Genomic DNA, 26,096 nt, shown 5'->3' with positions numbered 1-26,096 from the left:
GTGTTGACATTGTAACTGCACTGCTGATGAAAATATAGCTTATTGTTTTTTCTTAAAGAATGTGCTGGAAAAGGTTCATGGGTTCGAGCCCCGCGTCGGGCTCTGTGCTGACTGCCAGCTCAGAGCCTGGAGCCTGTTTCAGAATCCGTGACTCCCTCTCTCTCTGACCCTCCCCTGCTCACGCTGTCTCTCTCTCTCTCTCCTAGAAATTAAAAAAAAAAAAAAGTTCTGGAAAAGCATTCAATTAATAAAAGAAATCATTCATAATGATTTGATTTTTAAAAGTAATAATAGAAACACACCAGACACGAAGAACCACATACTATATGATTTTATTTTTTTGAGATATCCAGAAAAGGCAAACCTACATTCAAGAAGGTGGGTTAGCGGTTCCCTGAGGTTGAGGGTTGGGAATGAAAGGAGATGACAATAAATGGACACAGGACATTTTTTTTGAGATGATGGAAATGTTCTAGACCTGGATTATGGTGATGGTTACATGACTCAGTACAGTTACTGAAAATCACTGAACTGCACCAAAAATGGGTGATATTTATGTTATGCAAATTATATTTCAATAAAGATATTTCAAAAATAATAATAGCTAATATTTATTGAGCACTTCCTTGAATGAAGCCCTGTTCTAAGATCTTTAAATGTACCAATGAATTTTTTTTTAAGTAGGCTTCATGCCCAGTGCACAGCCCAATGTGGGGCTTGAACTCGTGATCCTGAGATCAAGACTTAAGCTGAGGTCTGTCGTGAGCTCAAGACCTAAGCCGAGATCAAGAGTCAGATGCTTAACTGACTGAGCCACCCAGATGTCCCTAAATGTATCAATGAATTTAATACTCAAAATAGCCCTTCTGGAAACTACTTCTTCATATCCTTGGCATGTTACATTTTGGATTTTTAAAGATTGTAGCAGTGATTCATATAGTCAGGATGCTAACCTTCCTCTTTTATGTGTTATAAATATCTTTTTCCAGCCAGCTGCTTACGTTAAACTTTGCAAAAGCAAAGCAAAACAAAACATAAAAGGGACTACGGCCATTTATTTGCATGCGCAGTTCTCTTCTCTCCACCTCTCCAGTGTTTTATAAAGAAAAAAAATCATCCTATCACCCTCCTCCCAGATTAGTTTTTACTTTGAAATCGCAACTGCAGAGCAAACAGGAACATTTTTCAGCCCAACAAGCCAACAGGAGCTACTGAGGGCTGCCTGGGATGGGGAGGAAGAACATGTCAAGAAGGAAAACTAGCCCCCTGCAAAGACCACGCCCCCCCATGACCATGCCTCGCAGGACCATCTCCCAGGACCATCTCCCATGACCATTCCCCATAACCACCCCCATGACCATTCCCCATGATCACCTTCCATGACCACCTCCCATGACCACCCCCATGACCATCCCCCATGACTATTCCCCATGACCATCCCCATGATCACCTTCCATTACCACCTCCCATGACCACCCCCATGACCATCCCCCATGACTATTCCCCATGACAATCCCCCATGACCATCTTCCATGACCACCTCCCATGACCATCCCCCATAACATTCCCCATGACCACCTCCCATGACCATCCCCCATAACATTCCCCATGACCACCTTCCATGAACACCCCCATGCCCATCCCCCATGCCCATTCCCCATGACTATTCTCCATGGCCATCCCCCATGACCATCTTCCATTACCACCTCCCATAACCACTCCCCAACCCCCATTTCACCTCTCTGACTCAGTCATGTTTCTGGATTGGAGGCGCAGGCCATTCCCAGATCCCTCACAGATCTCAAGTTACAGCTTTCCAAACTGTGACTTGAAGCCTATTCTCTATTCGTGAAATCGATTTAGCAAATCGTGACCCACAATTTTAAAAAACAAAGAAGAGTTTAGAAAATATCAAAGCGCTTCACACACACATGAAAGGATAAACACTATTTTGTAATTTTTAAAAATCCTTTCAGTTGTGTGTGAGCTATGCCGGGCCAAAATGTAAAATGTTTTCCTTACTCTGTATTGTAATCAAATCAATCTGAAAGGCCCCACTGACGTCTTTCAGGAGAGCGTGAGTGGTAAACACAAAGGACAACAGTGGCCCATGGGACCTTCGAATCCTGGAGTCCTCAGTGCTTAAGCTCCAAACTTCCAACACGAAAGAAAATAATTTCCAACTTTCCATAACTTGTAAGTGCCCATGTCTTTCTACACAAGACAGAGAAGCAACAGTCTGGCAAGTTTCAGGATCTCAAAGTACCACCATCTCGGGTGCTGATAAACCTTACACTCTTTTTTGTTTGTTTATTTTTGAAAGAGAGAGAGACAGAGACAGAGCACGAGCCAGGATGGGGCAGAGAGGGAGACAGAATCCAAAGCAGGCTCCAGGCTCTGAGCTGTCAGCACAGAGCCAGATGCCGGGCTCGAACCCACAAACCGTGAGATGATGACTTGAGCCAAAGTCAGACGCTTAACCAACTGAGCCACCCAGGCGCCCTGACCTTACACTGTTCCTTAATCTGTGATGATGGAAACACTGAAGATGAATGACAGGTGTGAAGCAGAAACCAGGTTAAGACGCTCACCAAATCCCCGGGCAGCCTAGCGACCCACAAGGAACTCTCAGAGGAGGGAAGGTTCTGGGGTGACTAAGCAGTATTTAGAATGCCCTTCACCCACTTGCTGGAATCTTAATACAACAAGTTTAAACCTAAAGCCAAGAAAAGCTTTGTTTTCTTTTTCTGAACAAAAAGAACACTGAGTCTGACCCTGACATTGAGGGTTTGACTTTGGTGAGTCACATCCGCACTGGTATGAGGTTTTCAGTGCTTTTTACGAGTAGACGCTAAATCCCACCGACACCGAAATACTGCCTGACTTCAAAGGCCCAGAATGAACGATGGCCTTTGATGCAGAACAGAGGGCATGGGTAGACACACCAAGAAAGAGCTCAAGCAAGCACCCTTCCAGAGTGCTGAAAAATGTCAAGAATGCCGTTAGTGGCAGAGCTCGCCAGAAAGGATGAAAACCAAGCCTTATCTCAGCAAACTGGAAGCTTCTCTTTTTAACAGGATGGGCTCTGTTTTCTTCCTTCCTTCCTTTCCCTTTCTTTCTCTCTCTCCCTCCTAGCTTTTCTTTCTTTCCCTCCTTTCTTCCTTTCTCTCTCTCCCCTCTTTTCCTTCTTATTTTTCTCTCCCTCTCTTTTCTTTTTCTTCCTTCCATTCTCTCTTCTTTCTTTCTTTCTCTCTCTTTCCCTCTCTTTTCTTCCTTCCTTTTTCTTTCTTTCTCCTTCTTTTTCCTTCCTTCCTTCCTTTCTTTTTCCCTCTTTTTTCTTTCTTTCTTTTTCTCTCTCCCTCTCCTTTCTTTGTTTCTTTCTCCCTCTTTCTTCTTTCTTTCTTCCTCTTTTTTCTTTCTTTTTCTCTCTGCCTCTTCTTTCTTTCTTTCTTCCTTCCTTCCTTCCTTCCTTCCTTCCTTTCTTTCTTTCTTTCTTTCTTTCTTTCTTTCTTTCTTCTTTCTCTCTCTCTTTCTTTATCAGAATTTTTAAAAATTAGAAGAGGCTTTTTAAAGCCTGTCATGAAGTGCATTTATGAACCACCATCTCTCTGAGGTATTAAGGCCCATACACTAAAGGAGAACTCGATGCTGGCCAAACTAAAGCAGAGTAAAACACCTCCATGTAAGGCCTCCAGTGATTCTGTCCTCAGATTATGGGCAAACCATCTCCCGGAATGGAGATGTCACCTCACGTACTTAGGGTTACTTCTGTGTGATGATGTGTCACTTGGTTCCTTAAGAATGTGCTAATTTTCTGTCACCTAAGGGTGACATTTCTGGGTCCTAAACACAGTGGAGCCACTAACAAAATTGCCACTTTTCTTAGAGAAAGGGAATTTATTTTAGAGCTGGGTGAGACTGCTCAGTGGTCTCAGATTAGAAAAGGCATACGCAGCCTTCCCAGTGGGCTTGGACCAGGAGGGTGGTGGGAGCCCTGGGAAGTGAGAGAGCCCGGACCACGGTAACAAGGTCCCCCCTCCTGCTTCTGCCAACTAGGGGCCTCTGTGGGTCCTCTTTAAAAAAGTCTTTTTAATGCTTATTTATTTTTGAGAGAGAGAGAGAAAGAAAAAGAGAGAGAGAGAGATACAGAGTATGAGCAGGGGAGGAGCAGAGAGAGAGACAGAATCCGAAGCAGGCTCCAGGCTCTGAGCTGTCAGCATAGAGCCCAACATGGGGCTCAAACTCATGAACCACAAGATCATGACCTGAGCCAAAGTCAGACGCTTAACCGACTAAGCCACCCAGGCGCCCCTCTGTGGGTCCTCTTCAATAACACAGATACACAGGTGCATATCAGTAGTGGCCTTCCACAGAGGGGCAGAGAGGGTGACTTTTGTGCTGTGATGAGAATGTGTTACTACTGATGTTATTGACAATGGCCGTGCATGGCAATATTAACACGCAGACAGGTATTTACTCACTTTTACTGTGTTTTAAAAATTCTCTATGGTGTACCCTACTAGTGCCTGCACCCAGGGCAGACTTCACCCCAGCCCCCCAACATCTGAGGTCTCACTGCTTTCCAGTCAGTCACATCTTCAGCAAGAATGACCCTAATCTGCCGACTGGAATAATAGCTATCAGTTACTGAGCACAAGTGCAGGACACGTCCCGTGCTAAGCATCTTACACACAGCACTGTGTTTTCACAAGTCTACACAACACTGTACTTTTACACTCTCTGCCACAGCTCGATGTGGAAGGTGCACTGACTTCACTCTACCGTTGGGTCACAGAGCCCACCCTGAACGTCTCCCTACACTGTCCAAGGTCACGTAGCAGCCACACAGCAGCCAGGAATAGGGACCCAGAACTAGCTAAATCCCAAGCCTCACGGAAACCAAGATTCTCTGAAAGGATGAGATTTAAGGAGGTGAAGCAGGGTGCCCGCTTGGGGAAAGAAGGTTCTTTCTAGTGAGGTTTGCTGGTAAAACAGCTCTCCAACCATCCAGCAAGGCAAGACCTGATTTTCAGCGTGTGCCCATCTCCCTGGTGTCAATATTCCCGTTGTGGTGGATTTCACTACACACAGGCCGAGCTGGGGGAAACACACATAGTTGGCTCTCACCACGAGGGCTGGCTCCCCATGTCCCTGGCTGCAGCAGGTCGGGGGAGCCTTCTGATGATCAGTGTCAGTGTCATACTCAGGCTGGCCTCAGAGCCTAAGAGCCTCCGGGGTGAGAGGGCTGCAGAAAAAAGGCAGGAGGGGGTAAGAATGACCTCTGTTCCACCTTCCTCTCACAGCGGTGATAGGGACCACCTCCCAGCCTGCAGGACCTCAGGTCACCAAAGTTTACCTTACCCAAGGCGCTCTGGTCTGAAGGATCACATCCCCCTAAAATTCAGGTTGAAGTTCTGATGCCCAGCATGATGGGACTAGGGGATGGGGCCTCTGGGAGCTGCTTAGATCGTGTGGGTGGAGCCCCTGTGCATGGGATTAGGGTCTTGAATGAAAGAGACCCTAGAGAGATTCCTTACCCTCCCTGCCAAGTGTGGTTACAGCCAAAAGACCGCCATTTGTAAGGAAGTGGTCCCTTGGCAGGTACCAAATCTGCCAGCCCCTTAATCTCGGTCTTTCCAGCCTCCAGAACTACAAGAAATAAGCTTCTGTTGACTATGAGCCACCCAGTTGATGGCGTTTTCTTAGAGCAGCTCAAGCAGCCTAAGACACAGGTCTGTGCCCCTAATCTGTTATACACGGGGCAGCCAGAGGGGACTTGAAAACCCCAGCCACGCACCCTTCCTGCTTAATGCTGCCTTCCAGAAAGAGTCCACCTCCTTCCTTGGCCATCGGAGCCCAGGGATCCTGCTCCAACTGCCCGGCCTGCAACTGCTCCTGCTGGCTCCCCAAAGCCCCCTGCTCCCTCAGGCCACGGCCTTCCCTATGAAGTGCTCCTCTGTGCCCACCCCCTAACCTTCAGTTCTTTGACCCATTGCCCAAGAAAGTCTTCCCCGCAGCCCTGCTAGGCTCTGTCCCCCCCCGTCCCCCCCACCATGAGCTCCTGGCACACTACCAAGAGAGTAGGGTCCTCCTGAGATGTTTTCTGGATAGATATGATCTTTCTGGAGAAAGCTGATATTTGCTAGAACCTAAAAGGCAAGAAGGAAGCAGCTAGGTGAAGTGAATGCTCGCGGGAAGAAAGAACGTGGAAGTGCTCCAGGCTGGAACCACCATCCAAGAAAGTTCTGCAAAACGTGAGTTGTCTTCATTCGCAATACCTGGCCTCACACCTGTGCGCAGAAGGCGCTCCATCAATAAGTGCTTTCTGGAAGTGACATGAGTGACCAGACCTCATTGCTGGCCACAGGAATGAGACTGTGGCCTGGCACTGACGTAGTCGAGGTTGGACAACCTCCATAGGGGCCTATTTATGTCTTTTACAGGTCAGTCCTTTGCAACTTCTCATTATGAAAAATTTCCAACATTGAGAAAATGTGAGAGAATATCAATGGGCTGCCATTTTTCCACTACGCACATTCTCTGTTAACATTAAAAAAATTTTTTTTAATTAAAAAAAATTCTTTTAATTTTTTTTAAAATTTATTTCTGAGAGAGAGATAGAGACAGCATGAGTAGGGGAGGGTTAGAGAGAGGGGGAGAATGAATCCAAAGACAGGCTCCAGGCTCTGAGCCAGCTGTCATCACAGAGCCTGACGTGGGGCTCAAACCCATGAACTGTGAGATCATGACCTGAGCTGAAGTCAGACGCTTAACTGACTGAGCCACCCAGGCGCCCCTACAAAGGATTTTTTGAATTCAAGGATTTGTAAGAACGCACACGGATATATGGGTGTACACACACACACACACACACACACACACACACACACCACAAAAAAATAGGTTGGACATCTCTGTTAACAAGTTTCCAAGTTGGACAAACGCCAACTGGTGGAGAATTCCCATCGGGGGTGTGAATTAAACAGGGAGCCCACACCCCAAACACACTGTTCCCTGCCCCCCACAGAAGTTACTTACTAGGCTGGCATTTAAAGGAGACCAGAAGGTATTTACTGCTTCCTGGACAAAGATCAGGTCCAAAAACACGGCTATTCACCAGGAGATGGCAGGCACGCTGGCTCTGGCATTCATCCAGCACCTTCTAAAATGAGGGGGGTCGAAAAGGGACAGGTTTGAAAACCACACATGGTGTCTGCAAGACCCCACACCCGGGCTGCTCCGGGCTCTGACAAGGAAGGGACACCCATCTGCTTGCCCTGGGGGCCACACAAAGAACCTTCGAGCAGCTATGAGCTGCGTCTGAGACAAACAACGCATCCCTGTGAATTGACCAGGTTGGTCTGGTTCCAGAGCAAGAAACCCTACCTGTGCCACACCCCCACCAGAAGACCAGCCTCCACTCTTCCCCAACTGGAAGTGTTGCTGATGGTTTGGGCCAAAGTGCTGCATCACGGAAGCTTCAGGAAACATGAGCGAGACCTGAGTACCTCAGAGTATGGGCTAGAGGGGACTCGGAGGTCCCTTCCAGGAGGCGTCCCTCTGGTTTTAGAGCTGAGAGAGTTCTGTGGGGATCAGGAGTCACAGCCATCACTCTTCACCCTTAGCAGCGGCCGGGCACAGACCACAGAGAACTCAGCATTTGGGGGAGGCCTTGGAGACCCAACCCAACACTGGCCAACCAATAAACATTAAAAAGCTGAGTCCCGGGATGCCTGGGTGGCTTAGTCGGTTAAGCATCCGACTTTCGCTTGGGTCATGATCTCGCGGTTCGTGGGTTCGAGCCCCGCGTCGGGCTCTGTGCTGACTGCCAGCTCGGAGCCTGGAGCCTGTTTCAGTCTGTGACTCCCTCTCTCTCTGACCCTCCCCTGCTCACGCTGTCTCTCTCTCTCCTAGAAATAAATAAAACATTAAAAAAAAAAAAAAAAGCTGAGTCCCACCCTTGCCAACCTGGAGGGCACAAGACCTACTCATTTCCCGGGGAGCAACTTTCTTAGTAGACTACTCGGGCTTTCTGGTGAGCACTGGGCTTCAAAGTTTTCCTTCAAATCTCTCTTTCCCTCATCCCCCCGCCCCCCACCAGGACAGTTCACACTCCTTTGTGAGTGAATCGGCTCTGGTTCCATGGAAGCCCACGAATCAACCTGTAGACAGTCATAAAGGGGCCTCGCTGCTGTGCTTCCTATCTCCAAACAGAACAGGTCTTGCCCGTGACAAACACAAGTGTCTTATGCTTAGTCGCTGCTAACGGGACACAAAGCACAGCACACAGTTCCCAAGAATTTACTTACTACTGTTGGACTGAATGTATCTCGGCTTCACGAGCCTGTCTGAACGGCCATGCTCTCATAGTAGATTCTGGAATATCTCCAGGAAGGATACTGGCCTTACCAGCTTTCCCCCGTCACCTCAGGGGCCCTGGCAGAGATGGTATGAAATCAGGAAAACCACCCAGGGACCCCTAGAGGTCGGTACACATCCTCATGGACGAGGGTCACTGTGAAATGACTCAGCCCGTGTGTGACTCCACATATAACAACCACAGAGTGGGACTCGAGGCAGGGCTATTTCCAAATGGTGTAACTGCTGAAAGATGTTGGGGGGGGGACTTCCTGTTGACATTTAGTCACAGCCCAGATCAGCTGAGGTGCTCCCGGGGGGACATAGACACCTGCTCTCTCCAGCCTCAGACAACCTCACCCTGCAGAGGAGGAAACACCTTGCCTCAGTTCCCAAATGCTGCTCAAAAGACACAAAATAAAGGATCTCCCTGAACTCTGGATGAAAGAGCAGTGCGCGGGGATGTTTCTGGCAAACGAACCTTCTGAACAACATTGGAGGGGTGTTCACAAATGCTCTGGAAACGTCTGCTCCCCTGAGGCCTGCCCAGCAGAGCCAGGCACCCACACTGCAGTGACAGTGGTGCCCATTCGGTGCAGCTCCGGGGTGCCGGGAGTTCATATTTTCACAAAGTGGGCACCTGTCCTGTGGCCAACCAGCCAATGTTCTTTTTATGCACCTAGGAGAGCAGCAGGTGGCCTGGGGGCCAGGGATGGGGGGCAGGGCAGTTGGGGTGAGGACTGGGGGAGGGTCAACAGGGACACAGCTTGGGAGCAGCGCCCCAGGGGAAGGAATGGGGCCTGGGTGGGGCACACACAGGAGGTAACTGCTCATGGGGCCTCTCTTCCGGGATGTGGAAACCAAGTCCCAGGAAATTACTCAAACACATTCTCCGGGCTACTCAGCTGGTATCTTTACCAATTACATGCCACCCCTTGGTGGCATGCTTGGGATGGAAGTAGTAAATGGTGGAAGAAATAGAAAAATCCTTATAATATCATATGAAGTTTGCTTCCCCTCTTTGGACCTCAGGGGGAGCTACACAGCATTAACGCCAACTCCATCCATCCTTAGTCTTCCTAGAAAATTTACCTTTCCCCACATTTCCTGTGGCTGAAAAAAAAAATCGGTAAGCCATGAGTAGTCTAAAATCACCACTGAAATACAGTTTTGACCTCCTCTTCTATAAAGTCTTTCCCTAATGCCAACACAAAAAAAAAAAAAAAAGAAGAAAAAAAAAAAAGAAAGACTTAGCTGCCCCCCCCCCCCAAATTCCTGGCACCATCTGATAGAACAAATTGGCAGAGGCCACCCAAAAAAGCTCGAAACAAGATTAAAGTCATTATCTACCACTGCAGAAGAAACCCATTTTTTTTTTTTTAAAGACAATGATCGCTATTTCCCTTCCTCGAGTGCCTTCTCTGAGAAGTTGGTCAGGATCTCGGCTGTCTGCCTCACAGAGGCCCTCGTGGTTTCCACTAAAGGAGTCACATTCCTTCTCTACTGGGGCATCGACTGGAGATGTGGTCCTGGAGGGTGACTGTACTTTGCTTTACTGCAGCGAGGAGTACGTCTCTGAGTAATTTCACATGGCAGATGTAGTAAGGGAGCTCCCCAGCGAGTAGGAATTCCATTTAGTCTTGTTTGGTGAAGAACCCTTTCCAGAAGCAAGTAACAGCACACTTGTGAAACTGGTGATTTGTAGAAGTTGGGGTTTTCGTGGATCAGGTTTGCTTTGAGTGAACTATATGATCACAAGCATATTTACAGAGAGAGACAGAGAGGGAGGGAGAGACGGGAGGGAGAGAGAGAGGGAGAGAGAAAGAGAAGACCATTTTATCATCCTAAAACATCTACAAAAGGTAATACCTGCAATGTCGTGGGTGCTGCGCAGGTTAAGTTGTCTTCGCTCTGGGAGGCAGGCGGCTGGGCACTACACATTTGGTGATCCTGCCCGTAGAAGGCCGACTGGACGCTGATCGTAGAATGCCGAGGACACTGGAGGTTCAGATGGTCCCCATCGCAGGCATAGGCGGTGTGGTTCTGCAGGAGTTTGGTTAGATAACCTGGAAGACATTCAGCTGGTTACAGGAGGGCCAGGAACTCAGCACTCCTTCACAGATCTCCGGGCAGGAGGATCCTGGCTCCCCAGGGGAAGGGGCTGCTCTGTCCGGAAGATGCCGGAGGGAGCCTCCTTAGCGGCTCCCATGGAGAAGACCCCACATGAGCCTGGAAGTTGAGGCTGATGGAGTGGGTGCTGGTTTTCCCATCTGGGTCATAAACTTTGGTCTGGAATGGTCCATGGGAACCCTGGGAGGGCTCTTTCCCTTTGGGATGAGCCAGGAGCCAAGAAATCCTGAAGCATCTCTAGAAAGCGGGAAATAATTCCAAGTGGGGGTCCCTTGGCCATGTAGATGCCTGTCTCTGGAGAGATTTGGACACTAGAATCTCCTACTTGCTAGGCTGGGTCTTCCTGGAGCAAGGAGGTGCCATTTTAGTTTGGGGTAACCACTCCTGGGCCCTGGATGGGAGTGTGGGGTAAGGGCCTGCTCTGTGGGCAGGGGAAAGGTGGGGGAGGGGGGAGGTGGCGGGGATCTGCTGCAGGATAAACAGTGAACTTCAAATTCATGTTCACCGGGAGCCTCAGATGTCACTTATTTGGAAACAGCCTCCTCGCAGATGTAATTAGTTAAGATAAGGTCCTCCTGGAGGAGACGGGCCCTTGGTAGGTGTGACTAACGCCCTTATAAGAAGAGACAGAGGGAAGACAGCCTTGTGGAGACTGGAGAGAGACATCTACAAGCCTAGGGACCCCCAAAGACTGTCTGCAGCCACCACAAGCTGGAAGGGGCTGGAAAGATTCTGCCTTAGAACCTTCAGAGACAGCACGGCTCTATGACACCTTCACCTCAGCCTTCCAGCCTCCAGAGCCCCGAGGGACTGATTTTCTGCTGTTTTCAGCCACCCCAGCGTCCGGTCATTTGTTACAAACTCATACAGGTCCCCGGTCCCAAGCGTCCCTGGCTCCTTCTCCAACAGGAGAAGTCGGGTGAGCCCTGGCGCCCCGGGCTCTGGGGAGCCTCGTGCGCAGACAGCCTGGACCACTTCTCAGAAAGGAGGAAGGAAGGCTCATCCGAAATGTAGATTCCTTTCCTCCTTCTCACACCTCGTGAGGTCAGTCGCCAGGCAGCTGGGAGGGAAGCCAGGGACTTTCTGGTGAGGTGTGTGGGAGACGGCTGGCAGGCCTTGGCCTGGGAGGGGGCGGAGGGGGTGCGGAGGAAGCCAGTTTCCGAACTCCCCAATTCCCACACAGATGGCCTGTGCTTAAGTTGCTCCTGGTGAGGTTTCACAATCCTCCCAGGCCACGATTCTCTGCAAAGGGCCCCCACCCCGGCTCCCCGGCCTTCCCTGAAAGTCACAGTGAAAGAGGCCCTGGCCTGTCCGCCACAGGTTGGTCACACTTGCCAACCGGAAGGTGAAGAGGGGGAGCGCTCGGTGGCACATGTAACTCAGACCTGAGGCCTCTCACCACAGCCTCCTTTATCCTTCCCACCCTTGAAAGAGGCCAGAAGAAAGCCAACAAGTCCGCTACCCTGAGCTGGCTTCACTTGGAGAGAAAGACCCTAGCCTGAGCAGCAAAACTGACATCGGGCGGGGCGGCTGGAGACAGGGTCCTGCTGGTTAGAACTACGTCAACACCCTCACTGTGCCCCCTGCCAGGCGTGGAAAGAGGAGAGACAGAGACCCCTCGGTGGTCCGACAGCCACAAGTTGGTGGCATCTCCCTGCAGGCCCTGGGAAAGCCATGAGCTGGGAAAGTTCCAGCCCCTTTGTGGGATCTCAGCAACCCCTGATGAGCCACACCAGGGGGCTCAGAGTCACCCTCATGTCCCCCCCAAGCTAGCACCCACCCCGACACTCCCCAGGCGGGAGCCCCTCCCTTGAAGCTCTTCAAACTCATCATTAAAGCCTTCTTGCCCGTCACCACACCCTCCCCCAGGACCGCGCTGGGTGACCAGCTGACTAAAATGTTAAATTAATCCTGGGAGCCGGACTTCAGCTTAATGGTTTGTCCCCACAGGCCACGCGTTACTCTAGCTACATGAAGGAAATGACAGGGCTGTGGGGGAGACATAAGGCAGAAGGGGCCTGGGCCCCAGATTCATGGAGAAGATTCATGGAGGCTTCTCCACAAACTGTTACATGCGTAGGAATTAAACGTCTTCTGTTTGGACCCTTCTTCTATTTGTCGTGCAGTCTGTCCCCAGTAAACAGAACTTGATCTCTGTGGGACCATTTACATCCAAACCATGACCCGCGTGCAGTGCAGTGGCCTGAGCCCCCGTGCGTGTGGGATTTGTATTCTGACAGTGATGTTCTTGAGGCAGAAGCTCAAGGCAGAGGATGGCCTCTCGAGGACTTCTGGGCCCTTCCACACATTAAGGGGGAGAGGAACGTGTCAGTCCTAACAGCGTGAGGTACAAAGAAGACACTTCAGCAGTAAAATCTGCTCTAGAGTCAGTCCAATTGCTTCTTCAGAAACCTATGCCTGTGTCCACACAACGGAATATTTTTCAGCACTAAAATGAAGTGAGGGAGGAAACCATAAACAGACACGGAGGACCCACACACACTAGTAAGCGAAAGAAGCCAGGCTGAAAAGGCTACAGACTGTATGATTCCAATGACATGACGTCCTGGGAAAGAACGCTACGGAGATGGTAGAAAGATGGGTGGTTATCAGATGTTTGGGGGAGGGAGGGATGAACAGGGGGAGCACAGAGGATTTCAGGGCAATACATCTACCCTGAGGACACGAAAGTGATGGACACTTGTCATCATACGCCATCAAAACCTACAGCATGCAACACCCAGAGGGAACCCAGAGGTAAACTGTGGACTGTGTCCCATACTGTGATGTGTCAATGCGGGTTCATTGATTGTAACACATGTGCCACCCCAATGGGGAACATGGACGGCGGGGGAGACGTTGTCTGGGTAGGCGCAAGGGGCATCTGGGAGCTCTCTCTAGCTCCCATTCAATTTTGTTGTGAACCTGAAACTGTTTTACAAATGAATGTCTATTTAGGGGCACCTGGGTGGCTCAGTCGGTTAAGCATCCGACTCTTGGTATAGGCTCAGGTCATGATCTCCTGGGCTTGTGAGTTCAAGCCCGGGGTCGGGTTCTGTGCTAGCAGCTCGGAGCATGCTTTGGAATCTCTCTGTCCCTCTCTCTCTCTGCTCCTCTGTGCTTGTGCTCCCATCTCTCTCTCTCTCTCTCTTTCTCAAAAATAAATAAACATTAAAAAGAAGAAGCCTATTTAAAAGAAAATAATTAAAACCACTTGGGCTTCCCCAGAATAAGGTTAACCTTGGAGAAGAGGGGTTGGCGACAAGGAGGGGACGTGAGGGTGAGCTGGACAAGCTCCTTCCTTGATCTGAAAGGCGGATCCATGTTTTACTTTGTGAAAGGTCGCCCAGCGGCACACAAGGGATAGGTGCACTTTTTTGTAGGGAGGTCAATAAAACTGTTTAAAAATCCTTTCTGGGGCCAATGCCTTTAAACCAAAGAAGGACATCTAGACACCATGGGGCATATGGAGGATCGACAGGCCAAGGGCAGTGGTGGGGTATCACATTCTACACCGGCCACATCCACAACAGAGGCCACTCTAGAGTGACGGCAGAAGGTGTCCATGAGGATGGACCACTGGCCTTCATGCCTTGGGGTCCCTCCACACTTGCTTCCCACGCCTCCTTCTGATTGGCCCGCTCCATTAGAAGCTACTATGAGGTCAGGAAGAAGGACAAGTTAGAACTATCCAGTGTTTTCAGCAACAAAGAGGACATCAAGGACCTTTGTGAGAGGCATTTGGGACGGTCAGTGGGGACATAAGCCACTGAGCGGAAATTGAGGAAATCCAAGATGGTCCATGGGCTAGACAGAGCAGTGGCCTCCCAGTGACGTCCACAGGTCCCCATCCCCCGAGCCTGTGAACACGTTACTTTACATTGTAAAAGGGACTTTGAGGTTGTGATTAAATTAGAAATCTGGAGATGGGGAGTGATCCTGGAGGATGTGAGAGGCCCAGCAGAATCACCAAGGTCCTTATAAGATCGTCAACATGGACAGAAGACGTGAAAATGGAACCAGAGGTTGAAGCGATGCAGCCATGAGTCGAAGAATATAGGTGGTTTCTAGAAACTGGAAAAGGCAAGGAAACAGACCATGTCCTGAAGCCTCCAGAAGAATGCAGCACTGCTCACACCTTGATTTCAGACCTCTGATTTCCAGAACTGTAAGAAAATAAATCTGTACCGTTGTAGGCCACTAAGTGTGTGACTGTTACAGCAGCCACAGGGAACACACAGTTTATACAGGTGGCTCTTGCAACAACTTGGTAAAGAGGAGAAGAGACACAGGGCTTAAGGTCCAAGAACTGATGTCTGGGGCAAGATTTTTAAATGACTGTGATTGAGTTAAGACTGGGAGAGACCTATGCATGCGTGTGTGTGTGTGTGTGTGTGTGTGTGTGTGTGTGTGTAAATACATATCTAGATGAGCCCTAGGTCATGTGTAAATTATATTTCTCTGTGGGTTGAGGTGGAACACATTTGAAAGTGGGTATTAGCAGGAGGTCGCTTGAGATGTTGGGGTGTGGGCTCCAAGCTAAATAGAGGGCCAGAAATGAGCACAGGAGAGGCCCGAGGAAACAGAGGTCAGCTCAGATCCAGCAAGCTCAGGGTGGGTGCAACCACACCAGCGGGCTGGAGAGGCAGGAGACGGTTGTGCCCCAAGTGATTTCGAGGTGGTGCGCTTGCAGACGATGGCAATGTCCAAGAAGTGGCCATGGAAGAGGGCGTGAGAAGCAGGTGGAGGGGAAGTTTGCTGGAGATGAGGACGCCCCTCTGGACCAGGCATCTCCCAGGATAAAGGTAGGAATTGGGATGGAGCAGGAGCCTGCTGCCAAGGTTGACCTTAAACAAAGGGCAGATGACAGATGACCTGCGCCCAGTCGAATGCCCTTTCCAGTGTGCTGTCCAGCTTCCCCAGTGAGCACGCTCCTTCTTTCCATCGCGTTGGGCAGAATCAACACACGACTTAGAGTTTCAGTCCATTCAGGCTGCTATAACGAAACACCACAGATGGGGTGGCTTTAAGCCACAGAAATTCATTTCTCCCAGTTCTGGAGGCTGGAAAGCCCAATATCAAGGTACCAGCATGACTGCATTGCAGCGAGGTCCCTCTTCCTGGATCAGAGCTAGCGCCGTCTTGCTGGGTCCTCACAGTGGTGGAAGGGGCTGTGGAACCCTGTGGCATCTCTTTTATAAGACATTAACAGGATTAGGGGATCTCATTCATAAAGACGCCACCCTAATGACCTATTGACCTTCCAAAGGCCCTACCTGCTAAAACCATCACCGTTGGAGATTAGGATTTCGACACATGAATTTTGAAGGGACACAAACATTCAGACCACAGCACTTGGTTTCTATATACCTTGGTTTCTTGGCTGGTTCAAATGAGATCCCTTTTATTTATTTTTATTTTATTTTTTACTTCTGAGAGAGAGACAGCATGAGCAGGGGAGGGCCACAGAAAGAGGGAGACACAGAATCTGAAGCAGGCTCCAGGCTCTGAGCTGTCAGCACAGAGCCTAACATGGGGCTCGAACCCACAAACTGTGAGATCATGACCTGAGCCAAAGTCAGACGCTCAACGGACTGAGCCACCCAGGTGCCCCGAGATCCCATTTAAAGAATGACTACTAATGTGGCTTTATGTTATCAGTTCTCTCTGGATCAAATGCCCCATCATTCTGGATCAATCAAAAATGCTTTATTTCTTAATATGCTCAGACAGAGCTCTTGGTGTAGCTCTATGCGTGTGGGCAAATATTTACTATCCTGAAAGAAGGTAGAAGAGCAAACTGTTAAGAAATCAGTCCTTAGAGCCTGGTGTGGCCTGGAAATACTCTGTTGATCCTTGCTCATTTCCCAGAGTTTAGGGGCCAAGGTACAGCTTACATTTAACTCCAAGATCTGCCTCCACAGTTTTGGCCATGGCTAGAACTTTCCTCAAAGGATCATCCTGCAAGGCCTGGCTGGGTTGGGCAAATCCTAGAGTAGTTTTGATAAAGGCTTTTATGTTTTCCTTATTTTAAAGGCAGACAGATAATTCACGGGGAAGAAGCCCCCTAAGAATGCCAGGAGCTCTCCTCTGTCTTCAGAAAGACGAGGGGAAGTCACTCTTGGGATGCTCATACCTGTCACTTCTACGAGGAAAAGCCATTTATACAGAAAAACTCCAGTGGCCAGAGAATGACCCAATTTTCAAGGAATCATGGGTGTGTCTCAAAGTGTCCCATGAGAGAACAAACATTACACAGGGGAGAAAGGTGTTAGAGCAAAATGAGGTTAGGATGCACCGGTTGAAACAAGGCAAACACAGGTCTTTCCCTGAAGGATTTCCCAGAGTCACAGAATGGCCCATGCACTCCGCAACTGTCAAGCATCGGAAATAGGAGGTAGAATCCCTCGCACGTAATTGACCAGCCCTCCATTTTTTTTTTTCAGTATGCATCTGAAGATTACTGTTAAATGCATCATTCTTAAGGAAACATTTAGAGCTCCGTAAGACACAGCCAGTGCTTAATGAATAAACATGGATAATTTCAGAAGGCACTTCAGAGTCCCATATGGTTGCAGAATCTTTATGCGGCGTCGGTGGAGGGAGGAGGAGCGGGGAGCAGGAGATTAAAAGCCTGAGGGGCGGGGGGCCTGTGTGGCTCAGTCGGTTAAGCATCTGACTTCAGCTCAGGTCATGATTTCACGGTTCATGGGTTCGAGCCCCTCATCGGGTTTTGTGCTGACAGCTAGCTCAGAGCCTGGAGCCTGCTTCAGATTCTGTGTCTCCCTCTCTCTGACCCTCCCCTGCTCATGCTGTCTCTCTCTCTCAAAAATAAATAAAATATAAAAAAAAATTAAAAAAATAAAAGCCTGAGGGGCACCTGGGGGGCTCAGTCGGTTAAGCGTCCGACTTCGGCTCAGGTCATGATCTCACAGTTTGTGGGTTCGAGCCACATGTCGTCGAGCTCTGTGCTGACAGCTCAGAGCCTGGAGCCTGCTTCCGATTCTGTCTCCTTCCCTCTCTGCCCTCCCCCCCCCCCACTCTGTCTCTCTGTCAAATAAATAAATAAATATTGAAAAGTTAAAAAAACAAAGCCTGCAAGCAGAGGTCAAAGTGGCACTAAGATGTGTGACTGTGGCCATCACCTCTCAGCCTCACTGTCCTCACGTTTACAGTGAGGATCGGGTGACTTAACAGAGAGAGCACCTTTATCAGCCACAATCCACGGCATCTGCATAGAGTATCATTCTTGTATTGTCAATCTTAGAGAATGGGAATTTACACAGAGCTCTTCAGTGGCTCGCAAATCAAACCACATTCCATCAGCCCTGTCTGCTCTGAGCGCCGATGGGAAGATGGTCAACTCACAGACAAGCACACAGCCCAGTCGCCACCCTCATGGTCCACAAACATCACTGCTCTGCTTGAAGGGAAAGGGGAATTTTCCTCCTTTCATGCCTGCCTGCCTTCCGTCTTTCCTTCATCCCTCCCTCCCTTCCTTCTGTTCTTCTTTCTCTCTCCTTCTCTCTCTCTTTCCTTTTTTTAAATAATTAAGGTGTATGGGGCACCTGGCTGCCTCAGTCAGTAAAGCCTGCGACCCTTGATCTCAGGGTTGTAAGTTCTAGGCCCATGCTGGGCCGAGAGATTACTTAAAACTTAAAAAATAGCAATAATAATTAAGGTTTACAACATCACAATATTGAGAACAGGCCAAGCAAGCTGCAAATCCCTCCTCCTTTCTTTTTGGAAGTCAGAGCCCTGCACGAGAGTCCAGGTTTCCCGAGGGCTAATGGCTGCCTGAGTCACTCTAAGCACAGGATGTAAGTACATCAGTTGCTGGCCCCACATCCGTGTGCAAAAGTCCCCTATTCACCAGGGGCCAATTTCCCAATCTTCCTTCTGGGAAGAGAGTGGAATTCAACTATATTGTCCTCGCTACCCCCACACACACACCTATTTAATACAGCAGCACCTTCCAATCCATTAATGCCTTAGATAAGTGACTACACCCTTTTATTCACAAATACTCAAAGGTGTTTCTACATGTTTGAAGTCCTTTTCCAGAAAAGGGGTTTTTTTTTTTCCTTTTGTGTTTGTGAGCGTGTTTGGAGAATTGGCAAAAGCAGGGCAGTGGGCAGCCCACGTGGCTTTGGGGCAATGAGTCAGTGTTTCTAAGAGAGCAGGAAAGGGCCCACGAATGGATACAGGGCTCGTGACTGGGCACCACACACCCAAGTGCATTAAGATCAAAAAGTAAAGGGGCACCTGGGTGGCTTAGTCGGTTAAGCGTCCGACTTTCCCTTAGGTCATGATCTCGCGGTTCGTGGGTTCGAGCCCCGCGTCGGGCTCTGTGCTGACTGCCAGCTCGGAGCCTGGAGCCTGTTTCGGATTCTGTATCTCCCTCTCTCTCTGACCCTCCCCTGCTCAAGCTGTCTCTCTCTCTCTCTCCCTCCTAGAAATAAATAAAAATATTTTTTAAAAAAATTTTTAAAAAAAAGATCAAAAAGTAAAGTCAGTCTCCGTGATTTCTCTAGGCCCGGGTCTGGCACAAGAAAGTTGAACCTGGAGATTGATGACGAGAACGACAGCCATCAGCACATATCGTAGATGTTTGAGGGGGAATCACAAAGGCGAGGGGCCGCTCTCTGACCTAACGGTGAGCTGAGGTCTTGGTACCAAAACAGACCAGAGAAGGACAGAAGGGGAACTGCGGGTCTATATGGGGTACAGACCACACATTTTCTTCTGAGCACATGGGGGACTATCTTTCCCAGCCCCACTGTTTGGGCCAGTGGAGAGTTCTGGCCAATGGGAAGACGACACAAGTGATGTCAGGCACATGCAGACCTAGCCCTTGAGATTCCACGTGACCCTCCACTTGCTCTCTCTCCCATCTGCTGTCACATGTGGAAGACAGAAGGGACAGGGACAGCTCTGAGGACCCAGAAGATGGGGTGGCACAAGATGGAAGGAATCTGGGCCCCTGAATGACCACATGAACACAACCTTCCCCTTTTCTTTTCTTTTTTTTTTTATAACTTTTTTTTATATTTTTATTTATTTCTAGGAGAGAGAGAGAGAGACAGCGTGAGCAGGGGAGGGTCAGAGAGAGAGGGAGTCACAGACTGAAACAGGCTCCAGGCTCCGAGCTGGCAGTCAGCACAGAGCCCGACGCAGGGCTCCAACCCACGAACCGTGAGATCATGACCTGAGCGAAAGTCGGACGCTTAACCGACTAAGCCACCCAGGTGCCCCAACCTTCCCCTTTTCTAAGTACACTGGATCACGGCACGGGCAAGAACTAACCCTTTATTCTGTTATTCCCCCGAGGTTTGGGAGTTGTGTGTTTTGGCGGCTAGCCTACCCTATCTAGTACTCCAGCATTCTGTCAGTCGGTACTTGTGTTAAGTAGAAAGTTGGCAGGACTCTAAGAAGTACTGAAAACTTTCACCAAACACCCCTGCCCCCATTGGTTTGTGACGGTACTGTTGACACCATTCCACATTACCTTCAATCCCATCAGGGGAGTCATTTCTTTGAGTCAAGACCTTGATACAGGTAAAGTGAGTTAAATTACTAAGGAGTTCAAAGGGATTAGCAGCCTCATTAATCAGTCACTGCTCTTCATAATAACACTGACTTTTTAATGTTTTATTTATTTCTGAGAGAGAGAGAAGGAGAGAGAGACAGCATGAGCAGGGGAGGTCAGAGAGAGAGGGAGATACAGAATCTGAAACAGGCTCCAGACTCTGAGCTGGCAGTCAGCACAGAGCCCGACGTGGGGCCCGAACTCAAGAACTGTGAGATCATGACCTGAGCCGAAGTTGGATGCTTAACCGACTGAGCCACCCAGGCGCCCCAACACTGACTTTCAAAAAGTGCATTAGCAAAAGTGGAAAGCAGAGGCTGGTGGGCTTTGATGGAACGCTCCCAAGGCAGGCAATATACTTGTTTCCACGTAGGGATGGACGTGGGAGAGGGCGTGGGGCTGTGACCATGCTGGGTGATGCCCTGCATCAGAAGTACCAAAGCCACAGAGGTAGTAGCCACAGGCTCTGAGTGGGGGGAATTCACGCTCTGGGCCCTCTCAGATCAGAGGCTTCTTTGGGGAAACTGAGCATACCGTCTTTAGATCTCTGTTTCATCATCTGTAAAACCGAAGACTTATGCCTACTTGTTAGTGTTGATGTGCAAGGGATAAGAAATAGCATAAGTAGGGAACCTTATAGAGTGGCTGGTGCGTTGTTTTTCTTCCCTGATGAGAGCATGAGTGTACTAGAAGAAAACTAGACTGGCAGTCCAGTCTCTGGAAGAGGGATCCCCAAAGAAGGCAAGGATAACGAATACCCCAAAGGCACTTCTTCCCAGCTTAGCCTTGGTTTGGTCTTGGGACAAAGATTTCTGTAAAAAAAAGTAGATGATGTTTGCTTTCCTATTCTATAAACTTGTCCCCAAACAGGGGGCTTAGCTCCATGATGGGGTGCTTATGCCATTAATCATTTGTCTGTAGGGTTTTCAGGGTGCTGTAGAAGCATTTTTCATTGAAATAGCACAATGCTCCCTAAAAGAAAAAAAAAAAAAAAACCAGATAAGTGCTCATTTGGGTAAGTTTGTTGGCTTCTGAAAGGCACTTTTCAGCCTACAAATTCCGAAGTCCAATTTCCAACCACTTTTTCTCAACAAAGTCACCAATTCTCTTTGAGGGCAAAACTGCTTGGTTTTCTTAAAGTCAAATAAAAATACTATTTCCAAAGGCATAAACCCGATAAACTTTCCATGTTTGCTCATGCTTCCGAAAGCATTTAAAGGAATCCCAAAGTGTATTGATTAAAATACTCTCCAATATCTAATCAGACATGGAGTAAATAACCCTGGAAACTAACTGCTGACCTTTGTCAAAGAATGTGACATCCCCGCCCCACTACCACGGGCTCTCTCAGTGACTTTTCTGTCTTGAAAATGAACATCCTGGGCACCTGGACAGTCGGTTAAGCGTCTGACCTCAGCTCAGGTCTTGATCTCACAGTTTGTGGGTTCAACCCCCGCATTTGGCTCTGTGCTGACAGCTCAGAGCCTGCAGCCTGCTTTGGATTCTGAGCCCTCCCCTTCCCCTCCCCGTCCTTTCCCAGCTTGTGCTCTGTCTCTCTGTCTCTCTCTCTCTGAAAAATAAAATAAAAACATTTTAAAAACTGAACATCCTGTGTCTTTCAAGAGGGCCCCCACACAGCACCCCATCACCCTTTTCCAGGCACACAGACTTTTCCATTGCCCCTGGACTTTGAATCCTTGTACCCAATGCTGGTAATTTCTGAGAGTCACTCAGCTCTCTTTTATCTTGTTACTTTTTTACCCATACCTCCTTGTTTTCTCTTCCTACACACCCACCATCTGATTCATTAAGCCTCATTCTTTAACCTTTAGAACAGAATTCTGTATATTTTTAAGCGGCTTTTTCTGTGTAGATGCCCACGTGTAAATTCACGTGTACAGATTTCGGATCCCCAGGGCCTGGCTAAGCACTTGTCTACACACGTCAATCCGCTGTATGGCTTTCCAACTCACCCAAACAAAAACATCTAAAGTCCTTATGTGACCGGGCACCCTTCTCCTCTTGTGACCTCATCTCCGACCATTCTCCCCTGGGCTGCGGCTGCGACGGTCTTCTTGTTTCTTAAAACTGCCAAGCTCCCACCTCAGGATTCTGCTTTGGCTGCTCTATTTGCCTGAAAGTGTCTTCCTCCAAATACCCGTGTGTTCCCTCCCTCCATCCCACCTTTGTTCAGATATACCCCATCCGCACACCTCCTGCCCTGTCACCCTTGATTCTGCTGGATTTCACTGCATAGAGACCTGTGTGGTTTCTCCCCTTTCAACTGTAAGTAGGGATTTTGTTCTACTTATTGCTCTGTCTCTAGCACCTAGAAAGTATCTGATATGTAACAGGAGGGCGGGGAATCGTTTTCAAATGAGCGAGAGCATGAGGAAGACCAGCAGAGTGAGAACAGGCCAGAGGGGAGTGAGGGGGTGGCAGATTCTTATGACTCCTTACGGTGACCAGCATCGTCCAGGACTTAGATGTCTCACTATGTAATTTCAAAATCGTCCACCTTTAAAACTCCTATTTTCCCGATGCCTCAACATCCCACAAACAGACTGTGTGCAGTGACCAGGGTCATCAGGCTGGCCCCTGTTACCAGTTCCCTTCCCCGACCGTGACCTAGTCACAGTCAATAAAACCCTGTGTGCCTTTGCCTGTATACTCCATCGAACTCCCCAAAAAGGCACTTGCCTATCGGTCTGTGGTCTCTCAGCTCCCCAACCGTGTGAGTATCATACATAACCTCTTTAATTTCACATGCCTCTGCAGGTTTAATTTCCACAGCCATGATGCAGTGATCCTTAAAGATTCTACAAGATCTTACTCCCCAATTTGCAACACAATAAAATACTATATTATATATACATATATTTAAAATAACTTACTATTTGTAGTAATACGCTATATTATGTATTTTTATAGGTAACAGGTATACAATAATCTACATCCATATTTATATACGAATATACACAGAAGAAAGGGTACCAATCAACTGATGAAAGATCACTCTAAGCATTCTGCCTTGGGCTTGAATGACAATCTTCTGATTACACGCACTATTTCATTTTGAACAAATCTGGTAGGAGCTCCTTCATGCTTTTCAATCAAAGGTTTCCAATCCTATCGAAATGAACACCTTGTTGGGTAACCAGGTGCTAAACCCAAAAAGTTATTCAGTGAACGCCATCTGGATTAGATTAGCATAAGAGTAACTGGATCGATCCCCATTTGCCTCAAGCACTTAAGCGGAACACTTTTGCTTTTCTTTGGGATGCCGAGTGACCCCCAAACCACAGGGCCACTTGGCGATGGAGCCGGGGGACTGCAGTGCATTTGATAACTTAATGCAACTTTTTACCAGCACTTGAAACACAGATATGAAATCTACACTTGATCTTTTCTGCTTGGAATTGGCCAAATTAGCAGCTCTATCCCCATGGACAACAAAAGGCTCTCAGAAATACTCAGGGAAGCCGACCAACCAGAAGGCCCAATGGCAGCCCGGCGCACGGACAGACAGACGTGGGGGCGGACAGGTGCTGGCTTCCCCACCCGCCCTGTAAACAGCCTTTCAACTTCAGGTTGCTTATTTCACGCCTGCCCGCTGCCGAAATATGTAGGATGATCAAGGTACGTGGGCTATGTTCAAGGTCCAAATGAAGACTTCAGGGCACGCATTCAGTTAATTGGAAAATTATATAGTGATTTCACTGCTCATTATAACAAAACTTTTTTTTTTTAACTTTAGAGATGATGATGTTTGGTGAGTAGCACTATAAACCTCATGAGGCTATTTGGAAGGTTACAACGACTAGATTTAGGGGGGCAGGACAGGTTTGCTGTACTTTTGATGGAACATGTTTCGTTCCTCCAAGCAGTGAACAAAACCAGAGCAGGGAAGTTTCTAAAAGTTGAAACAAATGTAAATAGCCTATCCAAACCGCTGCATTTGGGAACAGGCTGGGCGACCCTTGTATCTATTACGGCCTCCTCCGTAATAGATCAGTGGAGAATTTCGGACAGGCGTTTTGGATCCCCCCTTCTTGGGTTTCCCCTTGGACTTAGGGGAAGTAACAGTATTTCTCCCTTTATATTTCACAGACACAGGGGAGGCTGGACAAATGTAAAGAAATACGGGCGCCCACACAGTAACTGGGCTGGCCCGACCTCCCTCTTTATATTCATCCTTAATTGAGTCCCTGGCACGCTCCCCCCAGGGCTGGGTTTAAAACTTCCCGGGCAAGTCCCAGGGCAGGGCGGGGGGTGGGGGGGCAGGCTACTTCCTTAATTCTCCTAGAAGCTGCTTATTTACTCTTCTGCATTTTTCCTTTGTGAACAGTTGCTTTTTTTCTGACTGTCCGCAGGGTACGCTTGCTGTTCTTAATCCGTCCCCTTATTTTATATTCAACTACTTAGGTCCAGCTGAGTGATTACACCTCTCACTTTTGAGCCCTGTTTGGTCTACTTTATTCTCCACCACCCTGGAGTTTTCTAGTTATTGGCTCCTGGCCGTCTTCTGGATGCCTAAGGTGAGGAAAGTCTGATCCTGGTCATTGGTATGTACGGCCGGTCCTCATTATTTACAAGTTCCGTATTTGCACATTCGCCTACTTGTGAGCATTGATTTGTAACTCCCAGACCAATAGTTCCGGGGCTTTCTCAGCTCAAAACATTCTTGGGCAACATGCACAGTCCCAGCTGAGGTGGAGGGAGGCGACATCTGCCTTCCTGATTCAGCTCTCTTATCGAGAACAAGTGTCCTTCCCATGGTCTACTTAATGCCAGTGCTTTTCACAGTCTTGTGCTTTGTGTCCATGACCTCGCAGTGTAAAATGGGTCCAACACGGTGCTGAAGCACTACCAGGAGTTCCTTAGCACGAGGAGGCTGGCTTTGGTCTTAGGAAGACTGTGCGTGAACAGGACATGTTTGTTCCAGGCATGCGTTACGGTGCTGCTGGCCATGAGTTCAACATTAACGAATCAACAATATATGTTAAATAAGGCGTCATGAATCAGAAACACAGATAAAACAAGGTCATGTATTCCCCCACGAACAACTGCTCAGTGTTTGCTAATTCAGGGTTGCAAAGCAATGGTTTTATAGACTGTAACGACCTCAAATAACAAAATCAAGTGTATTTATAGAGAAGACAGAGGAGGATGTATGTAGCCACGTGATTGCTAGCCTTCCGACTGGATGTCTTTCATACATGACTCAAACATCCGAACTGCTGTCTGGGATTGTCTGCGGGACAGGACTGTGTGGTGTGACTTTGTCTTGATTTTTAAAGAAAGATAATTATTCATTCCTACTGTTTTTATAAAATTTTCAACCTTAAAAAAAATCCTTCCCAGGGCACCTGGATGGCTCAGTGGGTTTAGTGTCCAACCTTGGCTCAGGTCATGATCACAGTTAGTGAGTTCAAGCCCCGTGTCAGGCTCTCCGCTGTCAGCGCAGAGCCCGCTTCAGATCCTCTGTCCCCCCCCCCTCTGCCCCTCCCCGAATCGTTCTCTCTCTCAAATAAATGAAAACATAAACAAAATCCTTGCGATCTCCTCGCTCTTATGAAGCTCACAACAGCTGTAAGAGAGGCCAAGGAAGCCTTTCGCTTTGGGCCGCATGGAAGATGGCACAGCCAGCGAGTGACAGGGCCCAGCTCCGACTTCTGGTCTGGCGTCTCTTCTCTAGGTTCAAGGGGCTCCTCACGAACCCTGAATCCAGGGCTCCAAATGGAGGGAGAACTGCTCACCGCTTCTCCTTCTAAACTTTATGTTATTAAGGGGCGCCTGGGTGGCTTAGTCGGTTAAGCGTCCGACTTTCGCTTAGGTCATGATCTCGCGGTTCGTGGGTTCGGGCCCCGCGTCGGGCTCTGTGCTGACTGCCAGCTCAGAGCCTGGAGCCTGTTTCAGTCTGTGACTCCCTCTCTCTCTGACCCTCCCCTGCTCACGCTGTCTCTCTCTCTCTCTCCTAGAAATAAATAAAACATTTAAAAAAATTAAAAAAAATAAA

General features: G+C 48.6%; 1 protein-coding gene across 5 annotated transcripts in view; it reads right to left on the bottom strand.

Annotated features, from left to right (window-relative positions):
• The window catches only part of EVA1C (eva-1 homolog C), a 76,050-nt gene that overhangs the window by 29,069 nt on the left and 20,885 nt on the right, over positions 1–26,096 (bottom strand). For 3 of the 5 annotated variants that reach the window (XM_039229075.1, XM_039229084.1, XM_039229094.1), the window contains exons 2-3: positions 10,228–10,424; positions 7,039–7,162 (exon numbers count right to left, since the gene is read on the bottom strand). In XM_039229075.1, the coding sequence (XP_039085006.1) occupies positions 7,039–7,162; positions 10,228–10,424 (321 nt within the window). Of the gene's footprint in view, positions 1–7,038; positions 7,163–10,227; positions 10,425–10,813; positions 10,830–10,993; positions 11,166–26,096 lie in introns of those variants that run through there. The other 2 variants (XM_039229103.1, XM_039229112.1) reach the window with 2 other exon arrangements.

The sequence above is a fragment of the Hyaena hyaena genome, unplaced genomic scaffold, assembly GCF_003009895.1.
Source record: "Hyaena hyaena isolate Hyena2069 unplaced genomic scaffold, ASM300989v1 scaffold_2, whole genome shotgun sequence".
Lineage (NCBI taxonomy): Eukaryota > Metazoa > Chordata > Mammalia > Carnivora > Hyaenidae > Hyaena > Hyaena hyaena.
This window is presented reverse-complemented; position numbering and strand designations above follow the sequence as displayed.